The 25,328-nt window shown below is 39.9% G+C and overlaps 2 protein-coding genes across 4 annotated transcripts; one reads left to right on the top strand and one right to left on the bottom strand.

Moving 5' to 3' along the window:
* Window positions 1–729: 729 nt before the first annotated feature.
* On the bottom strand, window positions 730–25,328 carry LOC135076206 (DNA mismatch repair protein Msh2). 3 transcript variants are annotated; one of them, XM_063970686.1, is made up of 16 exons: window positions 25,159–25,328; window positions 24,518–24,567; window positions 17,094–17,288; window positions 14,841–15,032; window positions 13,719–13,871; window positions 13,067–13,302; window positions 12,616–12,774; window positions 11,364–11,571; window positions 10,239–10,398; window positions 9,545–9,719; window positions 9,106–9,290; window positions 8,369–8,587; window positions 7,269–7,501; window positions 3,613–3,704; window positions 2,349–2,574; window positions 730–1,002 (listed from the first exon to the last, which is right to left on the bottom strand). In XM_063970686.1, the coding sequence occupies exons 1-16, from the start codon at window positions 25,193–25,195 to the stop codon at window positions 772–774; spliced, it is 2,751 nt and encodes a 916-aa protein (XP_063826756.1). In that variant the 5' UTR covers window positions 25,196–25,328; the 3' UTR covers window positions 730–771. The 3 variants fall into 3 exon arrangements, with proteins under 3 accessions (XP_063826756.1, XP_063826755.1, XP_063826757.1); XM_063970685.1 differs by lacking the exon at window positions 25,159–25,328 and having other exon boundaries at window positions 24,518–24,728; XM_063970687.1 differs by lacking the exons at window positions 17,094–17,288; window positions 24,518–24,567; window positions 25,159–25,328 and adding an exon at window positions 16,927–17,010.
* LOC135076204 (uncharacterized) lies at window positions 19,089–24,701 on the top strand. Its single transcript, XM_063970681.1, has 3 exons — window positions 19,089–19,197; window positions 19,351–21,398; window positions 21,674–24,701. Exons 2-3 carry the CDS (start codon window positions 19,367–19,369, stop codon window positions 24,055–24,057), a joined length of 4,416 nt encoding a protein of 1,471 aa, XP_063826751.1. The 5' UTR covers window positions 19,089–19,197; window positions 19,351–19,366; the 3' UTR covers window positions 24,058–24,701.

The following is a 25,328-nucleotide window of genomic DNA, read 5'->3' as shown; positions in this document are numbered from 1 at the left end:
TTGGGTCTAGTGGCCAACTTTTTGAGTTTACTCCAATAACTATTTGCTTAGCCGATAGAGGAAAAATATCCTCTTGTAGATTACATACATACTATTCGCGTTAGTGGTCATTGACCTTTTTTCTCTCATTTTAACAGTCCCTTTGTAAGTGACGGGTAGGTACGAAAGCTACGTGTGCTGTCGACCTAACTTCGGCTATATTCTGAGCAACAAGATAATGTTATCGATTAGATATAGGATGATACGTGACATTATCAAAAATCGATATAATGCCACGATAAGATTTGGTATCGCGTCCTTTATGTAAGCCCGGCAGAAGGATGTTTAGTATAGAGGTGTTTTAAATGTTAATAAGAATAGACTCATTATGTGACTAGCAGTTATTTAAAAACCCATGATTTATATTACCAACCAACCCCTCTTCCCATGGGTGTCGCAAAAAGGCGACTACTGGATACAATATGCGAACAACCAGTCTGGTCAGGGCAGGTAGGCCCAATTTACTATTTGTCTCTGATAAATTAATTAGCAAGGATCGAACTCTGCTGGAGAGGAGATTAATGATGATGAATGTCGTTTTCTTTGAGCTGGCGATTCGGGTGTGCTCCGGCAGTGAAAATGTCAATAGCAATTCACGAAAACCAACGTTGCAGGACAAATCCTGTGAGGCGCTTACTATTTTATCATTATGATGATTGGGTTAGTAAGCGATTGAAAGCAAAATGCGGGTTTAGTTACACAATGGATTTTATTTTAATGCTTACATAATAATTACGCCATTATGGACTGGACGTACTTGTTGTTTTGTTGCATCAAGTCGTGCTTCAGTTTCCCTATCGCTTCTGCAAGGGTGTCGTCTGACGGCGTCGACTCTTCTAAACGTTTGCATTTCTTCAAAAATTCTTGTATGAGATTCTGACCTTCTGAAACCTCTTGGGATTTAACAGAAGTTTCAGCTTCAAACATGTTCGTTTCGAGCTGAGCTTGCTTCTCTTCAGCATACTGAAACAAAAAAGAAGTTTAGGTGTATTTATGATTTATGGAGCCCTATTGTAGATATACAGTACAGTCGACAGCATATTGAGACTATATTTACAGAATACATTTTTATTGCAAAGTCGCTCTTATCACAACTACATAACATGCTACATTGTTTATGTTGATGTGCTGTCTTTATAATACAAAACTACACTAGCAGCTGCTGATCAGCGACGGCGGTCTCGGCCTGCGAGAGTTACTGATGACCGATTGTAGGGGTATAGTCCGTTACCTTAATGATAGAGTCTGGCAGGTCAGCAAGCTTAGCCACGTGGAGTCCCAACGAGTGCGTAGCGGGCCCCGGCGCTATTTTGTGCAACAGGATCAGTTGCTGATCAGCAATAGCAGCGTCAGCATGCTATTTTCTGGTGACTATTGGTTGTTCTCGTCAGCTGGTGACTATTAGTTGTTGCTGTATTATCTCAATGATAGAGTCTGGGAGGTCAGCAAGCCTAGCCACGTGGAGCCCCAGCGAGTCTGTAGCGGGCCCCGGCGCTATATTGTGCAGCAGGATCAGTTGCTGATCAGCGACGGCGGCGTCAGGGGTCATCCATAAAGTACGTCACACGTAAAGAGGGGGGGAGGGGGTCGACAAAATGTGACATGGTGTGACAAGGGGTGGGAGGGGTCCTAAGTTTCGTGACATCACATTTCAAAATCTAATATATCTAGAGGTACCTACTAATCGCGTAATTTGAAATACCTATAAATTAAACTAAAAAATACCCCCACCACTTAAGCACAACTCCGTCGAAGTCGAAAACCTAGGAGAGTTTTAATGGGCAACCAATGAAGCCATTAAATTAATAAAATCTTTTGTAGGAATTATTTCAGATTTAAAATCTAATTCTACTGGCCTATAATGCTGCCAAACGCACTGTACCTCGCGCGTGATTTTATTGTTTCTATTTGTTGCTATTTTTTTGTTAATTTAATAATTTTTCGATGTGAAATTGCAAAACATGTGACGTCACACTAGGGAGGGGGGGGGTCTTAGAAATGTGACCACCTGTGACAAGGACGGGGGAGGGGTCAAAAAATCATGAAATTCGTGTGACGTACTTTATGGATGGCCCCTCAGCATGCTAATTTCTGGTGACTATTGGTTGTTCTCGTCAGCTGGTGACTATTAGTTGTTGCTGTATTACCTCAATGATCGAGTCTGGGAGGTCAGCAAGCCTAGCCACGTGGAGTCCCAACGAGTGTGTGGCTGGCCCCGGTGCTATCTTGTGCAGCAGGATCAGTTGCTGATCAGCTACGGCGGCCTCGGCGTGCGAATTTCTGGTGACTGTGTTGTTTCCGTCAATTACCTCAATGATAGAGTCTGGGAGGTCAGCAAGCCTAGCCACGTGGAGTCCCAGCGAGTGCGTAGCGGGCCCCGGCGCTATCTTGTGCAGCAGGATCAGTTGCTGATCAGCTACGGCGGCCTCGGCGTGCGAGTTGACGACGCGGCCGGGCAGCGCCGCGGGGAGTCGCGTCAGCTCGTGGTAGTGGGTCGCGAACAGGCAGAAGCATTGGCACTTTGTGGCTAGCTCCCTGAAACGTGAATTGGATTATACAAGCAGGCCTGGCTCACTCCGCGCGGTACATCCGATAATTACCTACAGCGAAGCGCCCCGCCGGCGGGTATTATATCAGTCGAGTGTCACGAGCGCGCCCGTCAGGACGCTGACGCTGGCGTGCGTTGTAGTACCTAATTATAAGATCGAAGTATTATTTAAAAATGGACATAAAGAGAAAGAAATATTGTGCGGCGTTCGGGTGTTTAAATTCGAAAAGCAATCTACCGGATTTATCTTTTTTTTCGCTTCCCAAAGATGCTGAAAGGTATGTTGGCCATGTAGGTAATCAATAATTCTTAGGATAGTATAGGAACCTAACCTAACATGACTACTGCTCAGAATGCGTTCGTTCGTTTCAGCCAAATGACGTCCACTGCTGGACAAAGGCCTCTCCCAAGGTTTTCCATAATGAATGCGTACTTACATACATACGTGTCATGAGGTACGTACCTCATGACATATAAGTAGATTAATTATTTTTTTCACTAGACAGCAACCCTAACAGCGTAAGAAGAGTTCAGAGGCACGCGATAGAAAGAGACAAAACTTGTAGGTGAATAAAATTGTAGGTACGTAGTGCTGTGCGAGCTGAATTCCACTGTATCGCGTCGCAGCAAGACTCGCATTTATTTAAATCGTCTTGCGGAGTAATCCTTCTGTACCTGTACTATTACTTATTCTGTGATACAAGGTAGACCGACGACCTCATAAAGAAATCAGGAAGGTGCTGGATGCAGGCCGCCACCAACCGGCCATATTGGAAATCATTGGGGGAGGCCAGCAGTGGACGTCCCTTGGCTGAAATGATGATGATAAGACTGATCAGTAAGACCAACAAAAATATTTAAGTCACGTCTTTAGAGCACGATACGAGGAAAAATATGTTGGTTGTTAAAAACGGCAATCCTTAACATTCGTATTTATGACTGTAACCTAAATATTATAAAGAGGTAGTTTGTAAGAAAAATCATGCAGGCATCCGCGAGCAAAGTTTTTATATTTATAAACTTACTCTGCTATAGCCCAGGCAATTCCACATCCCTCGTAGGTAGATGTGCCACGGCCTAGTTCATCGACGAGGACCAAGGAATCCGGCGTCGCTGTCTGTAATTTACGTACTTATTTTAATTATTTATTATAATGACATGTCGAGACTTTCTACAAAATGATGATATACTTTAAGTTTTTATTTGAAGCAGGCCAAATACAGTTAGCGATATTCAGTGTAAATTTCTGGCTCACGGGTTACGCTCTCCAAAGTTTTACGCCAGTAGCATACTTCCGCGAAACTATGACAGCGACAGCAATGCAGCGAAGTAAACGCAGAGATGTATAGTTAGTTAGTTTTGCAGGGCAATCGAATACCGCACTTAGCCTCATGATTGGGCCATTGTGCGCGATTTGTGGTTTATCTTCCTACTCCAACCACCCCAGATCCCCCCAGAAGGCAAGCAGCCCGTCTAGGCCTCCTGCAGCGACGATGGTGATCGAAGAAATTGAGCCTGTTGTTCTGCTACGCTGCTGCACTCCACGAACACATGCTGCGGTGTTTCCTCTGCCTCCATGCACCCCCTGCACAGTGGGCTGTCTGTTACATCTATGTTGTGTAGGTGCTTGTTTAACATACAGTGTCCGGTGAGGCAGAGATGTATATTGAAATAGTTTGGCTGACGCGAAACGTCGGAGATGTACCACACGGGAAGTGTAGGCCCTACTAAGCAGCGATTATTAGCTGGATGTAGTGTAGTGAAGCGGGCGGCGCAGGACCGGTTGTTGTGGACATTTCTGGAGAAGGCCTTTGTCCAGCAGCGGACATTATTTGCTGAAAGGTAGCTACGCCTCAGGACGCACGCGGGTCTAGGGTTACCATATGACAGGCGTTTGCCGCATTTGACAGGCATTTTAAGGTTTAGACAGGCTTGCGGCCGGCATTGGTCTGAGGCAGGCATTTTTAATGTCGCGGGAATAAAGATAGAAATCAGCTTACAATGAGGGCTATCGTTTTAGCGCTCACCAGTTGGCGCCACTGTAGAGTAAGGTCCTGTCACTTGCTAGTCGCGAAGACAGTGGCGCCAACTTGTGAGCGCTAAAGTGGTAGGAGGACTATCGCATTTGCACTCAACAAGATGGCGCCATCACTGTAGAGTAAGGTCCTGTCAATCGCCAGGGGTGCCAACTGTTAAGTATAAAAACGATAGCCCTCATTGAATCAGTAAAAGCAATATTGATTACTCAAGAAAATTACAATACTGTATCTTGTGAAGATTTTTACGTTTATGTATTAGAAAAGAGAGAACTATTAAAAAAAATAATGTCCTCTGACAAATATCAGTAATAAATATGCTTCTTCATTATTATCTGTTGGCTTTTACTTATTACGAGGGCTGCACTAAAAGTATCGGGAATGGAATATTTCCACTGTTCCAGTCATATTAAAATCTATTTAATTGCAAACTCCAGGGTTTTAAAAATCGTATACCATTTATTTATTTAAAAAAAGATTCTCGGTCGTATCACAAGGTCTAGTCAAACTTGTTTAGTCGTTGAGAAAATGGAATTGACTCGAGAAAATTCAAGAGCGATGATTTATTATGACTTTCGGAGTGGTTTAACACAAAAACAGTGTGTTGACCGGATGATTTCTGCATTTGGTAATGAAGCCCCATCCAAAACCACAATTTATCGCTGGTTTCCTGAATTTCAACGTGGACGTGTCAAGCTCAGTGATGATCCCCGTCAAGGTCGTCCAAAAACTGCAGTCACCTAAGAAAACGTTGATGCTGTGCGTAAGCTGATTGAAGAAGATCGACATGTGATATACCGCGAAATTCAGGCAACTTTAGACATTGGCATGAGCCAAATACAAATAATCTTGCATGAACAACTAGGTGTAAAAAAGTTGTTTTCCCGATGGATACCGCATTCGCTCTGCGAAGAGCAAAAAGCGGCTCGCGTTACTTGGTGCGTCAGAACTCTCGGGAGATTACATGCAGGATCCTCAAATGCTGTATACAACATCGTATCAGGTGACGAATCATGGATATACGCGTACGAACCCGAAACAAAAAACCAGTCACGAGTTTGGGTGTTCGAAAATGAATTAAAGCCAACAAAAATTGTTCGTTCACGGAGTGTTGCAAAAAAAATGGTGGCCACGTTTGTCTCCAAAACCGGCCATGTTGCGACTATTCCTCTTGGGGGACAAAGAACGGTTAATGCAGATTAGTATGCTAACATTTGTTTGCCACAGGTCGTTTCTGAACTCCGTAAAGAGAACTGCAACCGCCGCATCATCCTCCATCACGACAATGCGAGTTCTCACACCGCGCACTGAACAAAAGAGTTTTTAGAGCAAGAAAACATAGAATTATTAGTCCATCCGCCGTACAGCCCTGACCTAAGCCCTAATGATTTCTATACTTTCCCTAAAATAAAGAATAAATTGCGTGGTCAGAGATTTTCATCACCTGAAGAAGCTGTGGAAGCCTACAAAACGGCCATTTTGGAGACCCAAACTTCCGAATGCAATGGTTGCTTCAATGATTGGTTTCGTGTATGGAAAAATGTGTCAAATTTCGCGGAGAATACTTTAAAAAGCAATAAATACATTTTTAAATAGTAATGTTGTTTCACTTCCTTGATTCCCGAAATTTTCAGTGCCGCCCTCGTACCTACAGCGATTTACTTTAATCAGGCATTTTTCAGAAAAATCAGGCATTTTAGGTACCATAGACAGGCATCCCTCTATTTACATATGGTAACCCTACGCGGGTCACAGTGCGTCACTCACCCGCAGGATGGCGGCGGACTCGATCATCTCCAGCATGAAGGTGCTCTGCTCCTTGTCCTCCCTGTCGGCGGCGCCCACGCGGGCCGCGAGTGCTTTCAGACGCGGGATCGTGGCGGCGGCGGCCGGTAGGAGGCAGCCCGCGTGCGCCATGAGGATGCGGGTCACCTTGGGGCACTCACGCGGGTCACCTTGGGGCACTCACGCGGGTCACCTTGGGGCACTCACGCGGGTCACCGTGCGTCACTCGCGCGGGTCACCTTGGGGCACTCACGCGGGTCACCGTGCGTCACTCGCGCGGGTCACCTTGGGGCACTCACGCGGGTCACCGTGCGTCACTCGCGCGGGTCACCTTGGGGCACTCACGCGGGTCACCTTGGGGCACTCACGCGGGTCACCGTGCGTCACTCGCGCGGGTCACCTTGGGGCACTCACGCGGGTCACCGTGCGTCACTCGCGCGGGTCACCTTGGGGCACTCACGCGGGTCACCTTGGGGCACTCACGCGGGTCACCGTGCGTCACTCGCGCGGGTCACCTTGGGGCACTCACGCGGGTCACCGTGCGTCACTCGCGCGGGTCACCTTGGGGCACTCACGCGGGTCACCGTGCGTCACTCGCGCGGGTCACCTTGGGGCACTCACGCGGGTCACCTTGGGGCACTCACGCGGGTCACCGTGCGTCACTCGCGCGGGTCACCTTGGGGCACTCACGCGGGTCACCTTGGGGCACTCACGCGGGTCACCGTGCGTCACTCGCGCGGGTCACCTTGGGGCACTCACGCGGGTCACCGTGCGTCACTCGCGCGGGTCACCTTGGGGCACTCACGCGGGTCACAGACGCGGGTCACCGTTCGTCACTCAGTTCACCGTGCGTCACTCACCCGCAGGATGGCGGCGGACTCGATCATCTCCAGCATGAAGGTGCTCTGTCCCTTGTCCTCCCTGTCGGCGGCGCCCACGCGGGCCGCGAGTGCCCTCAGGCGCGGGATCGTGGCGGCGGCGGCCGGTAGGAGGCAGCCCGCGTGCGCCATGAGGATGGAAACGCCGCAGGAGCGCATCCAGGTCGACTTGCCGCCCATGTTGGCTCCTGTCACTATGTGCATTATGCACTCGCCTGCAATAATAATACAATACCCGGCGATAAATATTGCACATCGACCTTTAGAAAGAGACAATCGGCTAATTTCGGTTTCGTAGAGCGTTATCACTGTCGCACTTGAACAATGACTGACAATGACGTTTTGTCAAAGTGTAAACAAACTTTATTTTAAATGTGTGCAATTGATTTTGTGAATTAAATTGCTAAAAACTTTTTATAGTAGTGAACGAAAAGTGGTTCACAATGTGTTAAGTATTTGTCGAAGAGAAATACTAAGAGTTCGGACAATATTTTCATTGAATAATGTTTTGTCAATGACGTTTTGTCAATCGTATAGGTAGTGTGCGACAGAGATAACGCTCTACGAGCCGAAATTAACCGACTCTCTTTCCAAAGGTCGATGTGCAATATTTATTGCCGGGTACTGTACAGTTGTGTTACTTTTTTTTAGTTTGATTGCAAAGTTATAACCTACTGTTAAATTATAATCTCACGCGTTATATTATAAATTGACGGATATCACAATTTTACAGTGACATACATGAACATAAAGAACTTTTGAACAGTCAAAAATCTTCCTTTTCCGACTTTGTAGGCTGCCGTGTCAAAGATTAATGTTATTTAACTATTTAGTACGATGTACAATAGGGGAGTCTCAAAGCGCTTTTGACGAAATATTGTAAGACGCCTCCTGCTCGATAGACCAACGATGTCTACAAGGTAGCTTGCATTGAATGGTTGAAAAGTGAGAGATCAAGAATATTATGAAAGGTCCTTTCGCAATTCGCACCCTCAAACCTCACTAGTTTAATGATTAAAAAGTGGGTGGAAATACAATAGCATTCCGTTCTACACTATGTTATCTACTAAGAAACTACATACCTCGTTTAAAGACCACGTCATTGGGAATATAAGACACTCCTTCCTGCACCTCAAGGCACGGATGTCTGACATCCTTCAGCACCAGTTCGTCCAGGCTCTCTGTTAGCACCGGCCGGCAGTACGGGTAGGGCGCGGTGGATGCTGCCACGGCGAAGGATACCAACACGTCTAAACGGGCCAGGATGTGGGATAAACAGAACAGGCATTCGGAATAGCCAGCTGGAAAAATAAATATTTGTTGATGTAGGTAGTAAGATAGAACTTATTGCACACCAGACTTTTACGATCACAATATAATACAAAAAATAAACGACCAAGTGCGAGTCAGACTCGCACATTGAGTACGAAGCAATCACAAAGCTACGAAATGGGCAAATGGGTTAACAATGTTGCTCGTCTAAGGCTGGGTTGCACCATCTTACTTTGACAAACGTCAAAAATGTGTCAAACTCCATACAAAAAGCACCGGTTATCGTCATAGTTACCGTTAAAGTTCGGTGGTGCAACTCAGCCTATCTGTTTAGACAAGGGTACTGGTACAGTGATGTCGAGAGCAGATCAATCTACTACAAAGTTATACATTTTCTCAGTCGATTACAAATTCATTTGGTATTTCATAATAATTTACAATGAGACGACTTGTCGACTGTATATTTTCAGGGATTTCTATTGTTTCGAATTAGTTGGCAAACGAAGACTATTAACGTTGTTATTTAATTTGTCATTTATTTATTTACCTGCAATTCCGACGATTTCAGCAACTACTTTATCTTGTTCTTTTTCATATGAAGACTTTGTATGAACATATTCTTCAGAGATGTTTTCCAAATTATTGGTCTTAAACCTGACGCCTCCTTTCACAGCGTCGATTATCGTGTATTTTTTGTTTCCACGAAGCGTTTGTTCCTCTTTTAGTGTCACTCTGAAATGTCATTAATTAATTTTATTTCATGAAACATTTTAATTAAATATTGGTAAACTAAGTTCTATGAATGGTGTATTATTTTTGCATAATTTTTAAGGTCTTCCTTCAATCTTTACACCCTTGCACAATGTAATGTAACAAATGTAAAAAAAAGCAGTTTGTAAGCAAAATGTTTACACTAATGCTTCCAAAATACCCTCCTAGTTATTCATTTCATACATGTAGTTAAATATGAGCAAAAACCATCTTACCTAAAACAGAAGCCTCCCTGTGGGTTCGTTTCTAGTTTTACGGTCTTTCCAGCGTCTAAGCCGAGGTCCCTTGCCGCTTTGTTCAATTCTTTGTCAGCTGAAGACTGAAGCTGTTCTAACTGTTCGCCGAGACTTTGGAGATTTTCATCGAAAGATGGTTTCACCAGGAAATCGCCTGAAACACAAGGTTTTAACGATATTCCTATTTCTACGGTGAAAGCAACACTTGGGTAAGGAGTCGCGGATATCGTTCTTTCGTTCGTTTCAGCCGAACCTGCTAGACAAAGGCCTCCCCAAGGATTTCCACTAAGACCGGTCCTGTGCCGCTAGTCGCGGATATATCTGGTATTTACTTTCCGAAAGCAAAGGGAACCAACACATTATGTACACACGGCCACACTGTTAACTATCCATTTCCGTTTTTGCTCTCGCTCTAATCAAATGGTGATTCTTTGCTATAGAACGAGATGACATGATTGGTAATGGGCAGTTAACACTGTTGTTGTTGTACATACGTACATAATATGATTTAGGGTTTATTGATTGATTTATTTCTTTCTTTGTTTTTTTCAATCAGAAAGAACTGGCATTCGTGAATTCTTTACACTCCAGCGTCATATTAACCAAGACTTCTTCAAAATATGTAACATTTAGAAGGAAGATAGATTTAAAATACAATTAATTATTATCTAACCTCTTTCAACTGCTTCCATGTCCATAGTAGCCTCGATCATCTGCTGGTATTTGTTAAGGTCGTCGTTCAGTTCTGATATGGGCTCGGACAGTGAAGAGTGTACCGTCGAGTTGTCTGCCTCCGCTAGGCACTGCAGAAGTGCCGGCAGCCTGTTTATGGCCTGTGAAATGAGATCATGAATTTTAGCTTCTGTTTAACTTTGACAAATGCCTAAATTGTGCAGTTTTAACCTTGTATTTTTTTGGGTAGCGTGTAATAAAGGGCTATATGAAGCTAAACAAAGCAGTTAGTGCAACTTGAAACGAATTGATAAAGTAATTGACTGAACTCTGTTTTAGTAAAATAACACTCATATACAACAACTAGTTCAAATAGGCGACAAAATACATTTCAAGAAGAAAGTCCCCATAATTTCTAACAGGAATTAAAAACTTGTATTAAAGAAAGTGCTAATCCGTTGGGCTATGTCAGCGACTTACGTTTGTTTACGGATCTCATCATTTCTGATTCGATCTCGTAAAGAAACACCTAGCATAGACCTCTCCATAACACGCTGTGCAATTTAGAGCTTCTTTATAAAGTCTATAATTGCAAGCTGAAGTGGCAATGGGCAGGGCATATAGTACGCAGAACTGACGGCCGATGGGGCAGCAAGGTGGAGGCCACGTACCGGAATGCGCAGCGTAGGACGTCCACCCACAAGGTGGACCGACGACCTCATAAAGGTAGCGGGAAGGCGCTGGATGCAGGCCACCACCAACCGACCATTGTGGAAATCATTAGGGGAGGTCTATGTTCAGCAGTGGACGTCCTATGGCTGAAATGATGATGATGATTAAAGAAAGTGACGTAAGTAAGCAGTTCCACTACGACAAGTCGCTCGTTGATCAGGTTTATACTGCTGGTAGTTTTAAAAAGTAAAATCATTAAACTGACCTCATAGATCCTACAGCAGTCGTGCAGATTGGCCTTCTTCCTCGAGAGTCGCTTGGAAAGATTTCTTTCTTCTTTTGGAATTCTTCTCAGGTGGTCCTCATACAACTGCAAGCGGAGCTGAGAACTGCGCACTAGCAGTTCCATGTGAAGTCTGCTGGTAGTTTTACAAAAGTAAATAGCTCAACAAACCTGATAGATCCTATAGCAGTCGTGCAGATTGGCCTTCTTCCTCGAGAGCCGCCTGGCCAGCGCTTGCAAGTCCGGAATCCTTCGCAGGTGGTCTTCATACAGCTGCAAGCGGAGCTGAGAACTACGCACTAGCAGTTCCACTATGTCAAGACGCTCGTTGATCAGGTTTATATCGCGGAGCGGCTGGCGCAGCCATTGGGCGAGGAGTCTGTAGAATCAGAAAAAATAAATATTTTTTTATGTATGACACAATTAGGTGGCGGTGCTTGTTGGCCGTCAGCATAATCAGGCTACATAATTTTGCTCTAAAATAGTACCACAGAATAATAATAAGTACTACGTAGGCACAGAAGTTTTACTTCGCGAAGGTATTTAAAACAATGTATGCTCAATGTCATTAACAATATGGTGTAATTTAGCCTGTCTCAAGAGTCAAGCACCATTTTGTTGACAAACGTCAGTGATCGGCACTGCGCCGAAGCTATAGGGCTGACTTCGGTAAAATGATGTGACGTGAGGTGCCAAACTGCGGAAAATGGCGGAGGAAATACATGATTTAGCATGAATTATCATGAATAATATTAACTACTTATTTACCTCCCAGTGTCTTGAGGCAACTTAAAATGTACATTCTGTGTTTTTATTATTATTTAGGCAGTTAAATACTGCACAGTATTTAGTACTCCATTTTCTTTACTTTCTTCCATCATACACAAGAATACGCGTGCGTGAGTCAATGTTCGCTCGTATGTGAGGCCTTGTCGAATAGTATCCTGTAGGTGGGCCATCGTGCGTGTTTTGTTTTCGATGTAAACTCGCGGAGTTGAACAGGCCTGATAGTACTTATTACTACTATGTAAGATCCCAGCGTTTAGCAAGCTAAGTCCTGCACTTTTCCAGCAGTCCCAGAAGGCTCCAAGAGATCTTTTAACAACATAATTATGTACATCGTTACAAGATCTCTATTCACAAGCACTATATTATTATATCTCTATAAAATAGCACACATTACAAGTACATAAGATCCTCTTGTTCGCTGTGTCGCTGACACGTTTGTAACGGCTCCACCAACGTTGCATTAAACCGTAACCGTGGATTCACTCATGTAGATGGTGATCGAGTCTTCAGCGATACTATGATCAAGCCTAAACTGTGACGTGGCCACATTCATCTGAGTAGCAGCGCATGCTCATATAATATTTATCTTTGTTCTAAAATAGCGCTTATCACAACAACATAAGTTTGTATTTACCGCTTCCCCTGCTGAGTTCTGCACCTATCTAACAGTCCCAGCAGGCTTCGGGACGGCGCGTGGGACGTATCGCCCAACTCTGGGAACACGTTTAGAGCGGACAACGCGGCCGCGTCTAAGTGCAGGAAGCAATCCGCTTGGATTGTGGTCAGGCGGAATCTAGAAAAGAGATGTCGTTTTGGAGCACAGTACTGATTTTTGTTTTAACTAAATCTTAACTTTTCTAAGGTCGTCAACTGATCAGTTTATGACAAAATATCAATTGACTTCTATTTAAGGCTCAAAATCAATCAAGTTCATTATGTATTAGGTGGTGCTGGCCACATTAATTAGGACTTATAACAGTAGTGTAACCAAAAAGTCCTTATCGGGAAATGGTCAGTGATTTACGAAAAGGTAGGTAATAAGTTAAAAAAAGCTTTTTATGGTCACAAAATAACATGCGAATCACCTTGCGAAATTAGTGCTGTCATTCAACAGTGCAATATATTTTATCGCAGCTGCCAAACAGGTCATGGCAGTCTCTTTCCTCGTTTCTGGGAAGGCATTACAGTCCTGCTGCTGGTCATCTTTGAATTTTAATAATCGGTTCAGGTCTTGGTGCAGGCCTTCAGTTGAAAATTCACTCTTCTTCAGTTTTGTTACGGTTACATTTGCTCTGGCCATCACTTGCTTCAACATTTTGTACTAGAAAAGTAATTTAATTGTTAAACTACCACGTATTTACGCTCACCAGTTGGCCACTGGAAGAAGATTCTGCCTGTCACTCGCTAGCTAGAAGGTTTGATAGTGGCGCCAGCTAGTGAGAGTTTGTATTACTATGAGAGCTGTAATGTTATCGTATTTTCACTGTCGTCAGTTCGTCACTGATATGTAAGGGAAATGTATTCATTATTTAGATGAATACTTAAGAAATTACATACTATGAATGTCTGCAACTTCGGGTATTCTACCTTTTTATCACACAAACATTTACACTCAGCAAGATTTGGACTTGAGTTACCGTTTTACTCCGATATCGTTGTAGATTTAATGTTTTTAGAAAATAGAATATGTTGTTAATAGAAAATCCATTGAAAAAATATAATAAAAATATATCTTACGTCGTCATTTTCTGCCTGCGGCACCAGGCATTCTGAAGGGGCCATCTGGACAGTAATTGTCTCCAATTCCGTCAGTAAATCGTCATCTGTGAACTCCGTCACTGACATTTGGTAGTCACCAGCCGTAATGCACGCTACACCGAGGAGACGACCCTGGAAATAAAAAATAAATTAAAAAACTTCTACTGATTTGAACCTCATTTTTATACAAGTTCAAAATTTGGTGGCATCAATATCTACCACCAGGTTTACCTAAATAACTAAATGTCATCTGCAGGAGAATACATTTTTTTGCCAAATCCCAACTAATATTATAAATGCGAAAGTAACTCTGTCTGTCTGTCTGTCTGTTACGCTTTCCCGCTTAAACCTCGCAACCGATTTCGATGAAATTTGGCAGGGACATAGTTTGAGTCCCGGGAATGGACATAGGATAGTTTTTATCCCGGTTTTTGAAACAGGGACGCGCGCGATAAAGTTTTTCTGTGACAGACAAAATTCCACGCGGGCGAAGCCGCGGGCAGAAAGCTAGTGAATGCAATATCTAGATGAATCATTATTATGAGCTAGCTTTCACAGTGATAGACTAGATTAATAATGAAGAACGTGATAAAGTTCATCTTACATGTTTTAACGCGTGTTAATGGTTATTGACACGTGACTACAGATCCATAAAATAATATGAGTGGTGTGCAGCATACTTCAGTACATTATAATTACTGATTATTTTGATATAAGCTGGAATTGATTACTTATTAGGCCTGCGTCATTGAGTAGTGTTGTTTATGTTATGTAGCAAGGAATTCAAGTAAAAAATAAGTCCTTTTATTTTATGAATAATAGTCAGTAGTTGGATAAAAATAACTCATTAATTGGATTTCGTCACTCGAGTTGTAACTCAGGATATTGTGCACAAATAGTTTTGTGTATGTTTTTCTACTTACTATATGCTAGCAATGTTTACATAGTAGTACTACCAGTACTACTAGTGATGTATAGGAAAGCAACCACTGGTTTGAATTTTTCGTTTGCCTTGACTGAAACGCAAAAATCTCTACAGTAAGTTGTTTAAAGGCCACTTAAACAACCTACACAGATTATACAAATCATTTCGTCACTTACTTTGCTCACAGCATCCGTCTTTATATTAACAGCCATGAGGCAGGGCGTATTCTCGTCTGATCCTCCCAGTCCTTCCCCTAGAACCTCCTCCAACTGTGAGAGACATCCAGGAGAGCCTTTGTATTTCAGCACCCAATCGCTGTTCTTCACTGAACCCTCTGCGACGTATATCTCCACTCGGTAACGCCTTACCTGGATTTAGAAATGAACATCATGAAACTTTATGTAACTTATTTTGATTATTAATACTCTACTACTGGTTATAACAGTCATGTATTTTGAAAATGTTGTTTTTCTTGTTTTTGTTTTGCTACTAGAGCAATAACTACAATTATAATAACGGTGAATATTTTTAATGTACTCGTAATAATATCAACTCTGCTTCTTTTCTGATACATTTTACAAGAAAAATGTTATCAAGTTTGAGAATGGTTTGATTGTAAAATATATAATACAAAATTCTCGGTTATGTGAGCATATTGCATCAATCAATTCCACTAATCAAATGTAATTAACTACGTCTACTCTATAAACGGCAATGTTTTTATTTTGATATCAAGGCGAGTTGGGTGAACTTGAGTGCGATAGTAAATTAATCTTACAATATTAATATAATTATGTTGTTTATGATGTCTGAAAATTTCTTAGAAGAATACGTCTTATATTTTACGAGTCGGTAGAAGGTAAGTACCTTTATCTCTCACATATTATTTTATTAAGCCAAACGTGAAAGTTAAAAATTGAGAAGACTATAATTACTACCTTACTACGTTAACCCTTTAAATCTTAAAAAAAATATCTAAGACTCAAATATCGTCGTGCTTTCCGGCTACCAATTTGGCACCTATGAAATGTCGAATCTCTACCGTGAATTTTAGATAAGTACCTATAGTACGTATTACAAAATTAATCTATTTTTAATAGAGGCTGCAATGATGTCTTGTAATACGTTATAAAACAAACTTGTTGGTACGGAAACAGCCTTAACACTGAGAGCATTTTCAATGTCTTCAGATATTGTTTAATCGTATTTACCACTAACGAGCATTATGATAACACGGTGACCTATAAATAAAGAGGTCATTGAGAGTATTGTGCATGATATAAATAAATGATGTTAGCATTAATTTTAATCCATAAAGACTGAGATTGTTCAAAATTAAGGATATTATGCTTTGAAAGTTGCCGTACAAAACGAGCAAGTCGGAAAAGGCATTCAGCAGACGGCCAGACGGTGTCCATGTCCAGTCAATATTACTAACAAATTCTGTCAACAATAGATTTTAGATATCCGGTATTGCCATCGAAATGTCAAGTTGGATGACAAAGTAAAACTGGCTGACCAATCCAGTTTTCCAATTTTGATATGACCGTTTTTTTCAGGTTATGAATAAAATTGCATACTCATTGAACCCATTCCTCCTCCTTCCTTGAATTTTGTGGAGTTTTACCCGCCAGAATGGCAGAGTTTGTCTACTGTAAAACCTATCGTATTTAACTTAATAAGACGGAACTACGAGTTAGTAGTGTCATTTAGCCTTCTAAATGCATTTAATTTTAGCTCAGATTATCTATTCCTCTAACCACAAGTCGACGAAGGCGTTCGTCATTCGTATAAATTAGGAAAACAAAGTTAATTATCAGCAATATTTTTATGAGAATTTTGTCTGAACTATATTTTTTTCCTGTTCATCTAACCGAATCTGTGTCATGGACATTTTTATTTTTTTAAATTTGAATACTAAGAATTTATGGATTGAGTACGACAGTTTTAGTATAGTCTAAGATAGGTATCATCAATATAGCAGTGAGGTTAAGCAGTTTAATTTCGTAAAAAAAAAAACTAATTTATTATTGATATAGTTAATATCTACTACTATAGCAATAAAACCAAGAAGACTCACTAGCAACAATTTTTTGATAAGAATCTCGAAGTTTCCTTAGGAGAGCACCAGGTAATCAAACCGGTTTGGCTCGATGCCCATCTTCTTGATGTTCGATATGGAAGAGAACACTTCCCTGGCTGCTGAGTTATTTATTCACTGCTGAGCTATTAATTTCCTACTCACCAGCTAAGATGTCTCACCAGCAACAATTTCTTGATGAGAATCTCGAAGTTTCCTTTCGAGAGTACCAGGTAATCCAACCGGTTGGGTTCGATGCCCATCTTCTTGATTTCGATATGGACGAGGACACTTCCCTCCTGGCTGCTGAGTTATTTATTTACTGCTGAGCTATTAATTTCTTACTCACCAGCAACAATTTCTTGATGAGAATCTCGAAGTTTCCTTTGGAGAGCACCAGGTAATCCAGCCGGTTGGGTTCGATGCCCATTTTCTTGATGTTCGATATGGAAGAGAACACCTCCCTGGCTGAAGTGTGGGCATCCACGCCGTGGACGCTGTAATAGTCATTGCGGTCGAAGATGCGAACTGTTGTCGGTGGTTTCTGGGGAAATCAAATCATTTGTTTACTTATGCTCGGACGGTCATGGGCGACCTGTCATTTGCCTATACTATAATTGCGCCGGCGATGGCGATCTGCACGCGTTGGTGTGGTTGAAGCTTTAGGAAATGAATCGATAATAATATAAATGCGAAATATTCTTATGCTCAGAGTGTAATGTAATGTATAGAGTACTCTAGTTCGATCTCATTGACTGCAGGACTAAGGTGGTGAACTCGCTCTCAACGGTCTCAACACAAGCGTAACTACTTATATTCTGCTATCTAAGAGAGGTAAAGGGAATATCCTTTAAAATAACCAAAAATAAGCTGATTCAATTTTGAATTGAAACTATACATTATTATTACGTGCTCTATTAATAGAATATCTTTAAAATTATTGCACTAATTTTAACAGGTCTTGGTCGTAAACAATTGTAATAAAATACCGTATCAATATTATACCAACTTAAGTGAAAGTTGGTCCTAGGAACTTTATCATGCAAGGTTCAAACTTCAACAGGATAAACAATAAAAAATACTCAACAAATTTATTGCTTTATAAAATATAAATTGACATCAAAAACACGGTTATGATTAAAGAGAAAAGTCGGCCAAGGATTCTGCATATAACTCATCTGTTCTTCATATCAATCAATGCTAAAAACAAGATTAACAACGAAATAAATCATAAAGTTTGTTAGTTAATAATTTTAAACTCTCCAGAAATTAAAAAAGTTGTACCTACCTACTAATCAACGGCTGATTGAACAAAGTTGAAACCTAGATTATCAAGTTTCAAATTATCCAACTAGCACATCTACTTTCAATTTAAAACTAAATAGAACTTTTGCAACCAATGCTAAATATTAAGTTATCTGTCCAGTCCATGTATTTTTTAACTTTTTTGATCAAACCCACACGCGATCATCTGATCCGGGTTACGCTTACAATGACTTAATGAATGCAAGTCTTAATTTTGGCTGTGACATAGTGGCCAATGATTAATATTGATTTCCTCACTGTGAGGTCACATAACTGAGTCATTTATGTTTTGTTGACCAGGTAGGATTTACTCGAAATATAAAACGTCTGTCACTGATTCTTGAGGTTTGTGATACATTATTTTCGAATGAAGTAGGTACGCATCTACTTCTCAGAATCCGTTGTGATGACCAGGGCCAGAGGTTATCAAGCAGTTATTATTGGTTGCAGTGAAACAATGAAATCGGGAATTTAATAAAGTTCCTTCAGTGTAGTGTGTTGATAAAGTTGTGAACAAAACAACAAGCGAATCAAACTACGAACTCACTTATCTCGGAAAAAAGTAAGTAGGTATCATTACAGGGTAAGTTCTAAATGTGAGTCTGGAGGTGGAGACAGCGGACTCCCAGACTTAGCTTGATTTTGACGTTGCTTGATGCAGTGTTTTAATTGACGTGCTATCGTTTGTACAATGGGAGGCAGCAACCTATTCAGCAGTCAATAAAGTGCGATGATGATGTTTTAAATTCACTAGATTTTAGATTGTCACGAATACTTGCTGAGCTTTTGAGTGGCAGTAAACGAATAAAATTGACGGAAATTTTATATTCATACATGGGTACAATCACAGTAGGTATACAACTGTTATTTTTGATGTTACACAGAGCTTACAAATGGTACAATTTCTTAGATTTTTCGATACAATTATTTACTTTCATTGTTACATAACTCAAAACAATGACCTCGAAACCTAATATACAAAAATACTTGTACTTTTGGACAATACGCTAAAATACTTATTCTCAACTGTCCTGCCACATTCAGATATTAAATATATTGGCGTCTCCCGTTTAACCAATGTCAGTACGAGTTGCGATCGAAGAGTGAATTTTAATTTGCGCAGTGCTATCCTGTTGTCCCATTATAAGGTAAGGTTTATTTATAAACATCGATGTAGAAAAGATATCACCATGAATTGGTGAATTTTAGTTGCTACTTATCTCTATTTTTTTCATAGTTTATTCCACAAAGACACCTTTTTAATTTTATTATTATTAACACATTTTTCCATTTAATTACAGGGTACATACAGCTAAGATGAAACTACTACTCTACGGGCTTTCCATAGCCGTGATAGTAACGGCTAAGCCTGAATTATACAGAGAAAAAGAAGACTTCCAATATTCTAGAAGCTCGTCAGATGAAGGAACTAAATCAGGATACTACGATGCTCAGAGAGGAAACATGGGGGGCAATTTTGAACGAGCCCACAACATGGACACCTTAGCTCAGCATCAGATGGGTGGTCTAGTGAATCAAGTGCAAGGAGAACTTGGTGACGGGTACAAAACAAGAACGGGAAGTGTATTCACCGCTGCCAACTCTCAAGGCGTGTACGGACAGGGTCGGTATGACCTGAGCAGTCTAGCAGGCCGCAACTTCCAAGAAGGTACCACTTTTCATGATTCTCAATCGTACTTGTCATCAGGGAGCCGGGCACACTCTTCCCAATATTCCGCTTTAAATAATGCCAGATACAACAGCGATAGCCTATCACATGGTGCTGGGACGGCTGGGTTTAACGGCTTCCAACAATCTGACAATTTACAAGCTCAAAATTCATTTGGCTCCAGGGGATACGAACACGGATCCGAGTCACAGCGCAGTTCCAAATATTACTTGCAATCTGGTTATAGCGGTAGCAATGACTACGAAAGATCAAATCTAAATCAACAGGCTTCTAGCAATTTTGGATCATCAAACACGCAAAATAGGTTGATAAGTACCGTGCCAGTACGCATTGTCGTGAGACCAGGAACTCGGGTTGCAATACCTGTTGCTACACAGACACAACAGACTCAAAGTGGTTCACATGTGGCTTCGTATGACCAAATTAACGCAAATAATGAAGCAGAAGTTTTAAGTTTGGGCGACCATCAGTCTACTTTAAGACCAAATGGTGATGCTAAACACTACGAATCCTCGTACAGCTATCATAAGGAATGGGAAAAACATGACACTAAGCCTGTAGCTGTCCCTGTGCCTTCACCTGTGTTTCCTATTGCAAAGAATAGTGAGCTATATGACGAATCTCGATTACATCATGGATCAGAATACACACAAAATGCTGACTACAACAACTTAGCAACTAGTCAAGTTCGTCAACAGGCTGGATACAACTCACAACACAGTGCATCGAGCGAAAGTCGACACCAAGCAGATTATATTGCCCAGCAACATGCTGCTTCGTCTAACTTAAATCAGCAACGTGTTGCTTCATCTAACTTACATTCTAACGCTTACACTCAAAGCGGCTACAATTCCGATGTTAATTCGCAGTCTGCCAATCTTATTGGAGCCGTCAGTTCAAAACCTAAAAGCTATCAGTCCTCTTATTCTTACCACAAATCATGGGAAAGACAAGGCGATCCTTATGTAATAATACCTCCATCGAACGGAGCATATGCTGGAGAAACAAATCAAAGATTAACAGACTTATCTGGCTCACAAGGCGAGTATTCATCTCATAATTATGGATCTAGAAAATCGCATCAGACGTATTCCATTAAAGATTGTGTCATAGAATGTGATCCCAACAGTCACATCCGTGTCGCAAGGTCTTACAACAGTGACCCTGCTCAATTCGAAGAGCAAAACCAGAATATAAACAGTGATCAAGAATCATGGGGACAACAATCACAAAGTCAATGGGATCAACAATATCAAGATGCTGGACAACAAGTTCAAAAAAAATGGGATAACTTAGAAGACTTAGGACAACAAACACAGAATAAGTGGGATCAGCTATCTCAAGATGCAGGACAGCAAGTTCAAAATAAATGGGATAACTTAGAAGACCTAGGACAGCAAACACAGAATAAGTGGGACCAATTATCTCAAGATGCAGGACAGCAAGTTCAAAATAAATGGGATAACTTAGAAGACCTAGGACAGCAAACACAGAATAAGTGGGACCAATTATCTCAAGATGCAGGACAGCAAGTTCAAAATAAATGGGATAACTTAGAAGACCTAGGACAGCAAACACAGAATAAATGGGACTTTGGTCAGCAAACACAAACTACTGGCCAAGAAGTTGTAAATGGATGGAATAATTTAGAATCTCAAAGTAAGTGAACACTGTGAGATTTTTTTTCTAACTTGAAGCTGCCATTAACACGTATTTTTAATAATATTATATTTAAATTAAATGCCAATAAAGAAAGGTTATAAATATTATTTGTAGTCTTAGTTTTTTAAAGCCTAATCAACATGCATAACATACTCACAACATTTAACAACAACGGGTTCATAAGGATTACAATAACACATTATGCTAAATCAATACTAAAAATATTGATATTAACAGTTCAGTAGATAACTTAGTTTTTTTATTTAATTCAGAGGTCGAAGATCAACAAACACAAGATAACTGGAATACACAGACACAGACGCAGGAAGGACATTCCAAACCTGTAGGAATTGACGACGTAGGTCAGCATGCTGATACACCCGGGCATGCATCGGGAAAAATAGATCAGGAGCAACAAGTTTCGTTTGAAGGTACACAACAAACTGAACACAAACATGATCATTTTTGGGATAAAGTTTCTGTTTTTCATCAATCACAAGCATCTGATAATCAAATGACTCTTGAACAAACGTATAACCAACATAAACCACAAGAAGAATCCCAAACTCTAGATTTAAGTCAGCAAACTCAAGGCTTTGAAATAGAACACCCACAAATGTTTGAAAATCATAATAGTTTCTATCAATCTAATAATTATGATAAAACACAAGAACAAACATTTCAAACTTTTGATCTAAGTCAACAAACAGAAGATAAAAAACCAGAGCAACGAGTTTCGTTTGATGATTCTCAACAAATTGAACGTAAGAAAATTAGTTTTTGGGACAAAATTTCTGATTTTGATCAAACACAAACATTTGATAGTCAAAAGACTGATGAACATACACTTGACCAAGAAAAATCACGAGAACAGCCATTTGAAACTTTAGATTTAAGTCAACAAACGCAAAATAACTGGGATACACAAAAGCAAGACAACAACAACTTTGGTCAGTTTGATCGCGCATCAGGGCATTCATTAGGAAAACAAGATCAGGAACAACAAGTTTCGTTTGAAGGTACACAACAGACTGAACAGAAACATGGTAATTTTTGGGATAACGTGTCTATTTTTCAACAAACACAAGCATCTGATAATCAAAGGACTTACGAACAAACGCTTAACCAACAGAAACCACAAGAAGAATCCCAAACTTTAGATTTAGGTCAACAATCTCAAGGTTTTGAAATAGAACAAGCACATCACTTTGACAATCAAAATGGTTTTGACAAAACTGATTTGAATCAGCAAACTCAAAGTTTTTGGAACCACTTTACTGATAGTCAAACCACAGGTCAAACTAATACACAAGAGCATAAAAATACGGGTTCATTAAATGGCTTATGGGGGAAGCTAGACGATCTGGACGGAGATATTTCCCCGTCAAGCGTAAATTTTAACACACCTCAAGATAGTGGGCTTTCAGAAACTTCAACTTCAGAACATACACACAACTGGAACCAAGAAAGTTCAATCAGTCATGACACTTCCAGCAGAGTAGACGTAAATGAACAAAATGTTAATCATCATCATAATACATTTTACGATAAGCGTAATCCATATAAAGATTTAGCTTCTGACGAAGTGGAAAATGATTTTCTAGTGGTTCCCACTTTATCCCACAAACATGATATAACAACTGAAAAATCAATTGATGAAGATAATATTAGACCTGTGGACTTTGGACGAGGAGATATAGGACCTGATGGTGATGATAGTTTAATATACGTAACACATTCTACTGCTGAAAAAACAAGTGTAGATAACTTAAACCATAAACATACGACTGAAAATTATGAAGATAGTGTAGAAAGGACAACAAATGAAAATAACTTAGAAAACTACAACAGGACCAGTGACAAGCCATATAAAAAAGACTTAATACATGTATCATATTCTACTACTGAAGAAACAAGAGTAGATAACTACGACCATAAGTATATGACTGAAAATTATGACAATACTGTAGAAAAAGCAACACATGAAAATAATTTAGAAAGCTATAGGCCCAGTGATAAGCCAAGTAAAAAAGATGTTAGTGTTGCAGAAGTTCCAGAAGAATTTGAGCAACAATTCGAAACACAAAACGTACAACAAGAATATCAATTAAATGAGCATAAATTTGATATCTCTAATCAAAATGCATTTCAGCAGCAAAATAGTGACCAAGAACAACAAAATGCTGAATTTAAACCTGAACATTGGGAACAATTTTCGAGTCATAAATATGGTCATAAAGACTATGCAGATCAACAATTTGTAGACTTTAGTCAAACAAATCAACAGTGGCATTTTGATCAACAAAATGTTCAGCAACAGTTTCCTGATGACTTTTACCAACAAAATCAAGATGCTCAATTACAGAATAGTCATACTGATTCTGAGCAGCATAATGTAGAAGAATCGCCTTTGTCAAACTTTGGTCAAGAAACTGTAAAATCGGAATTTGAAATTTTACCTGTAAATGAGGAACAAGAGAAAATTGTTAAAAAAGATAATATTGAAGTTTTAGCTCAACAACCAAATACAAATAATATTCAAGAAAAAAGTTCAACTACAACTCCTCAAACTATAACAGAAAAACCAGGTTTTTGGAAATCTGTAGGTAATAAGTTTGCTAGTGCCAAAGATAAAGTAGCCTCTTGGTTTAATTAAAAATATTGTCAGTATAAAATTTTTTTTAGATTATAATAAAATTAGGGATAGACCAGATAAAGGGATATTAATAATGCTTTAATAAATTGCTGAAATGTAAAGAACTATCAGGTGCAATGATTGCTAATAGATTTAGCTGTTTTATGAAACATATTAATATGTATTTTTATGTGTGTAAATATAAAATGTAGAATAGAATAGTTTATTTCAAAAAATATGGTTACAATAGTTCTTATAATGAAAAAGTTCCACATAATTCTGCCACAGTTCGTTGGCGTATACTTTAATAACTTTTATGTATTAAAAGTTAAATTCTTAATGTTGCAAGGACTATCAATGGCTCATCTTTAGCATCTTATACAGTTACAACAGGAGCATTTAACAACTAAATGTGTCTGTTTAATGTTCTTAACAATTATATTATTTTTTTACATTTATTGCAACGGAAATGTGTACTTACTTCAGGTAATGAATGGAAGTATTTTATAAATGCCTGCTGTTGAATGGAATCTGAAATGTGAGAAACAAACTTAAACATTAATAGGTAATGATTACACATGGCTAATATTGTTTTCATAGTTTTGAGTGGAATGAAAAGGTTTTGTAGTATTGGTTGAAATAAATGAGTTTTTCCACTGATTGAATTTCATTTTCATTATTAATTATTTCTTAAAATACTGTTACATTACACATAAAAGACCTTACCCTCTGACAAAAAAAAGAAAGGACTTAACCATGACTTAACCAATTAGGAATTTGCAAAGTCCTGACAAAAAGTCTGACATTTTGATAAAAGTTTGGACTATTTACCTAGTTACAAAAAAGAATCTATATGTTACAGTAGTGGTTACAACTGTGGGTTACAGTACAGTCTATTAATCAAATTTTAATAAATCCAGACTATTTTTATAGAGCCGGTCAGTCAGGACTAGTCTACAGGTTCTGACATGTCCGGACTATTCATTGAAAAGGTATCTTCAACTTATGGTTCGATAATGTTGTCTGTCCGACTTGGTATCCAATAAAACAAATAAATATTTGAAAGAAAGAATCACTTTTTAGTCCCATGGGAGTCCCAGTGTAAAGTTGTAAACTACTTACCTAAACTTAGGGCATGAATAGGCTGTAAAGTTGACATTTTTCGAATATGTAAAGTTTACGAAGCACAGTTTTTTTTCCAAATAATAAACCTTAATTAAAACTGCAAATTACAGAAAAATACAAAACAAAAAACCGAAACCGAATTAATCACCAACCAGCCAATGTCTGTC

This window comes from Ostrinia nubilalis, chromosome 11 (assembly GCF_963855985.1).
Source record: "Ostrinia nubilalis chromosome 11, ilOstNubi1.1, whole genome shotgun sequence".
Lineage (NCBI taxonomy): Eukaryota > Metazoa > Arthropoda > Insecta > Lepidoptera > Crambidae > Ostrinia > Ostrinia nubilalis.
This window is presented reverse-complemented; position numbering and strand designations above follow the sequence as displayed.

Coding starts and splice junctions, on each gene's coding strand:
- LOC135076204 (XM_063970681.1), top strand. CDS start 19,367: ATGAAACTACTACTCTACGGGCTTTCCATAGCCGTGATAGTAACGGCT. Junction 21,399..21,673: donor GAATAATTTAGAATCTCAAA/GTAAGTGAACAC, acceptor TATTTAATTCAG/AGGTCGAAGATCAACAAACA.
- LOC135076206 (XM_063970685.1), bottom strand. CDS start 24,634: ATGAAAACAATATTAGCCATGTGTAATCATTACCTATTAATGTTTAAG. Junction 15,033..17,093: donor TCATCAAGAAATTGTTGCTG/GTGAGTAAGAAA, acceptor TTCTAAATCCAG/GTAAGGCGTTACCGAGTGGA. Junction 13,872..14,840: donor AGACGGATGCTGTGAGCAAA/GTAAGTGACGAA, acceptor TTTTATTTCCAG/GGTCGTCTCCTCGGTGTAGC.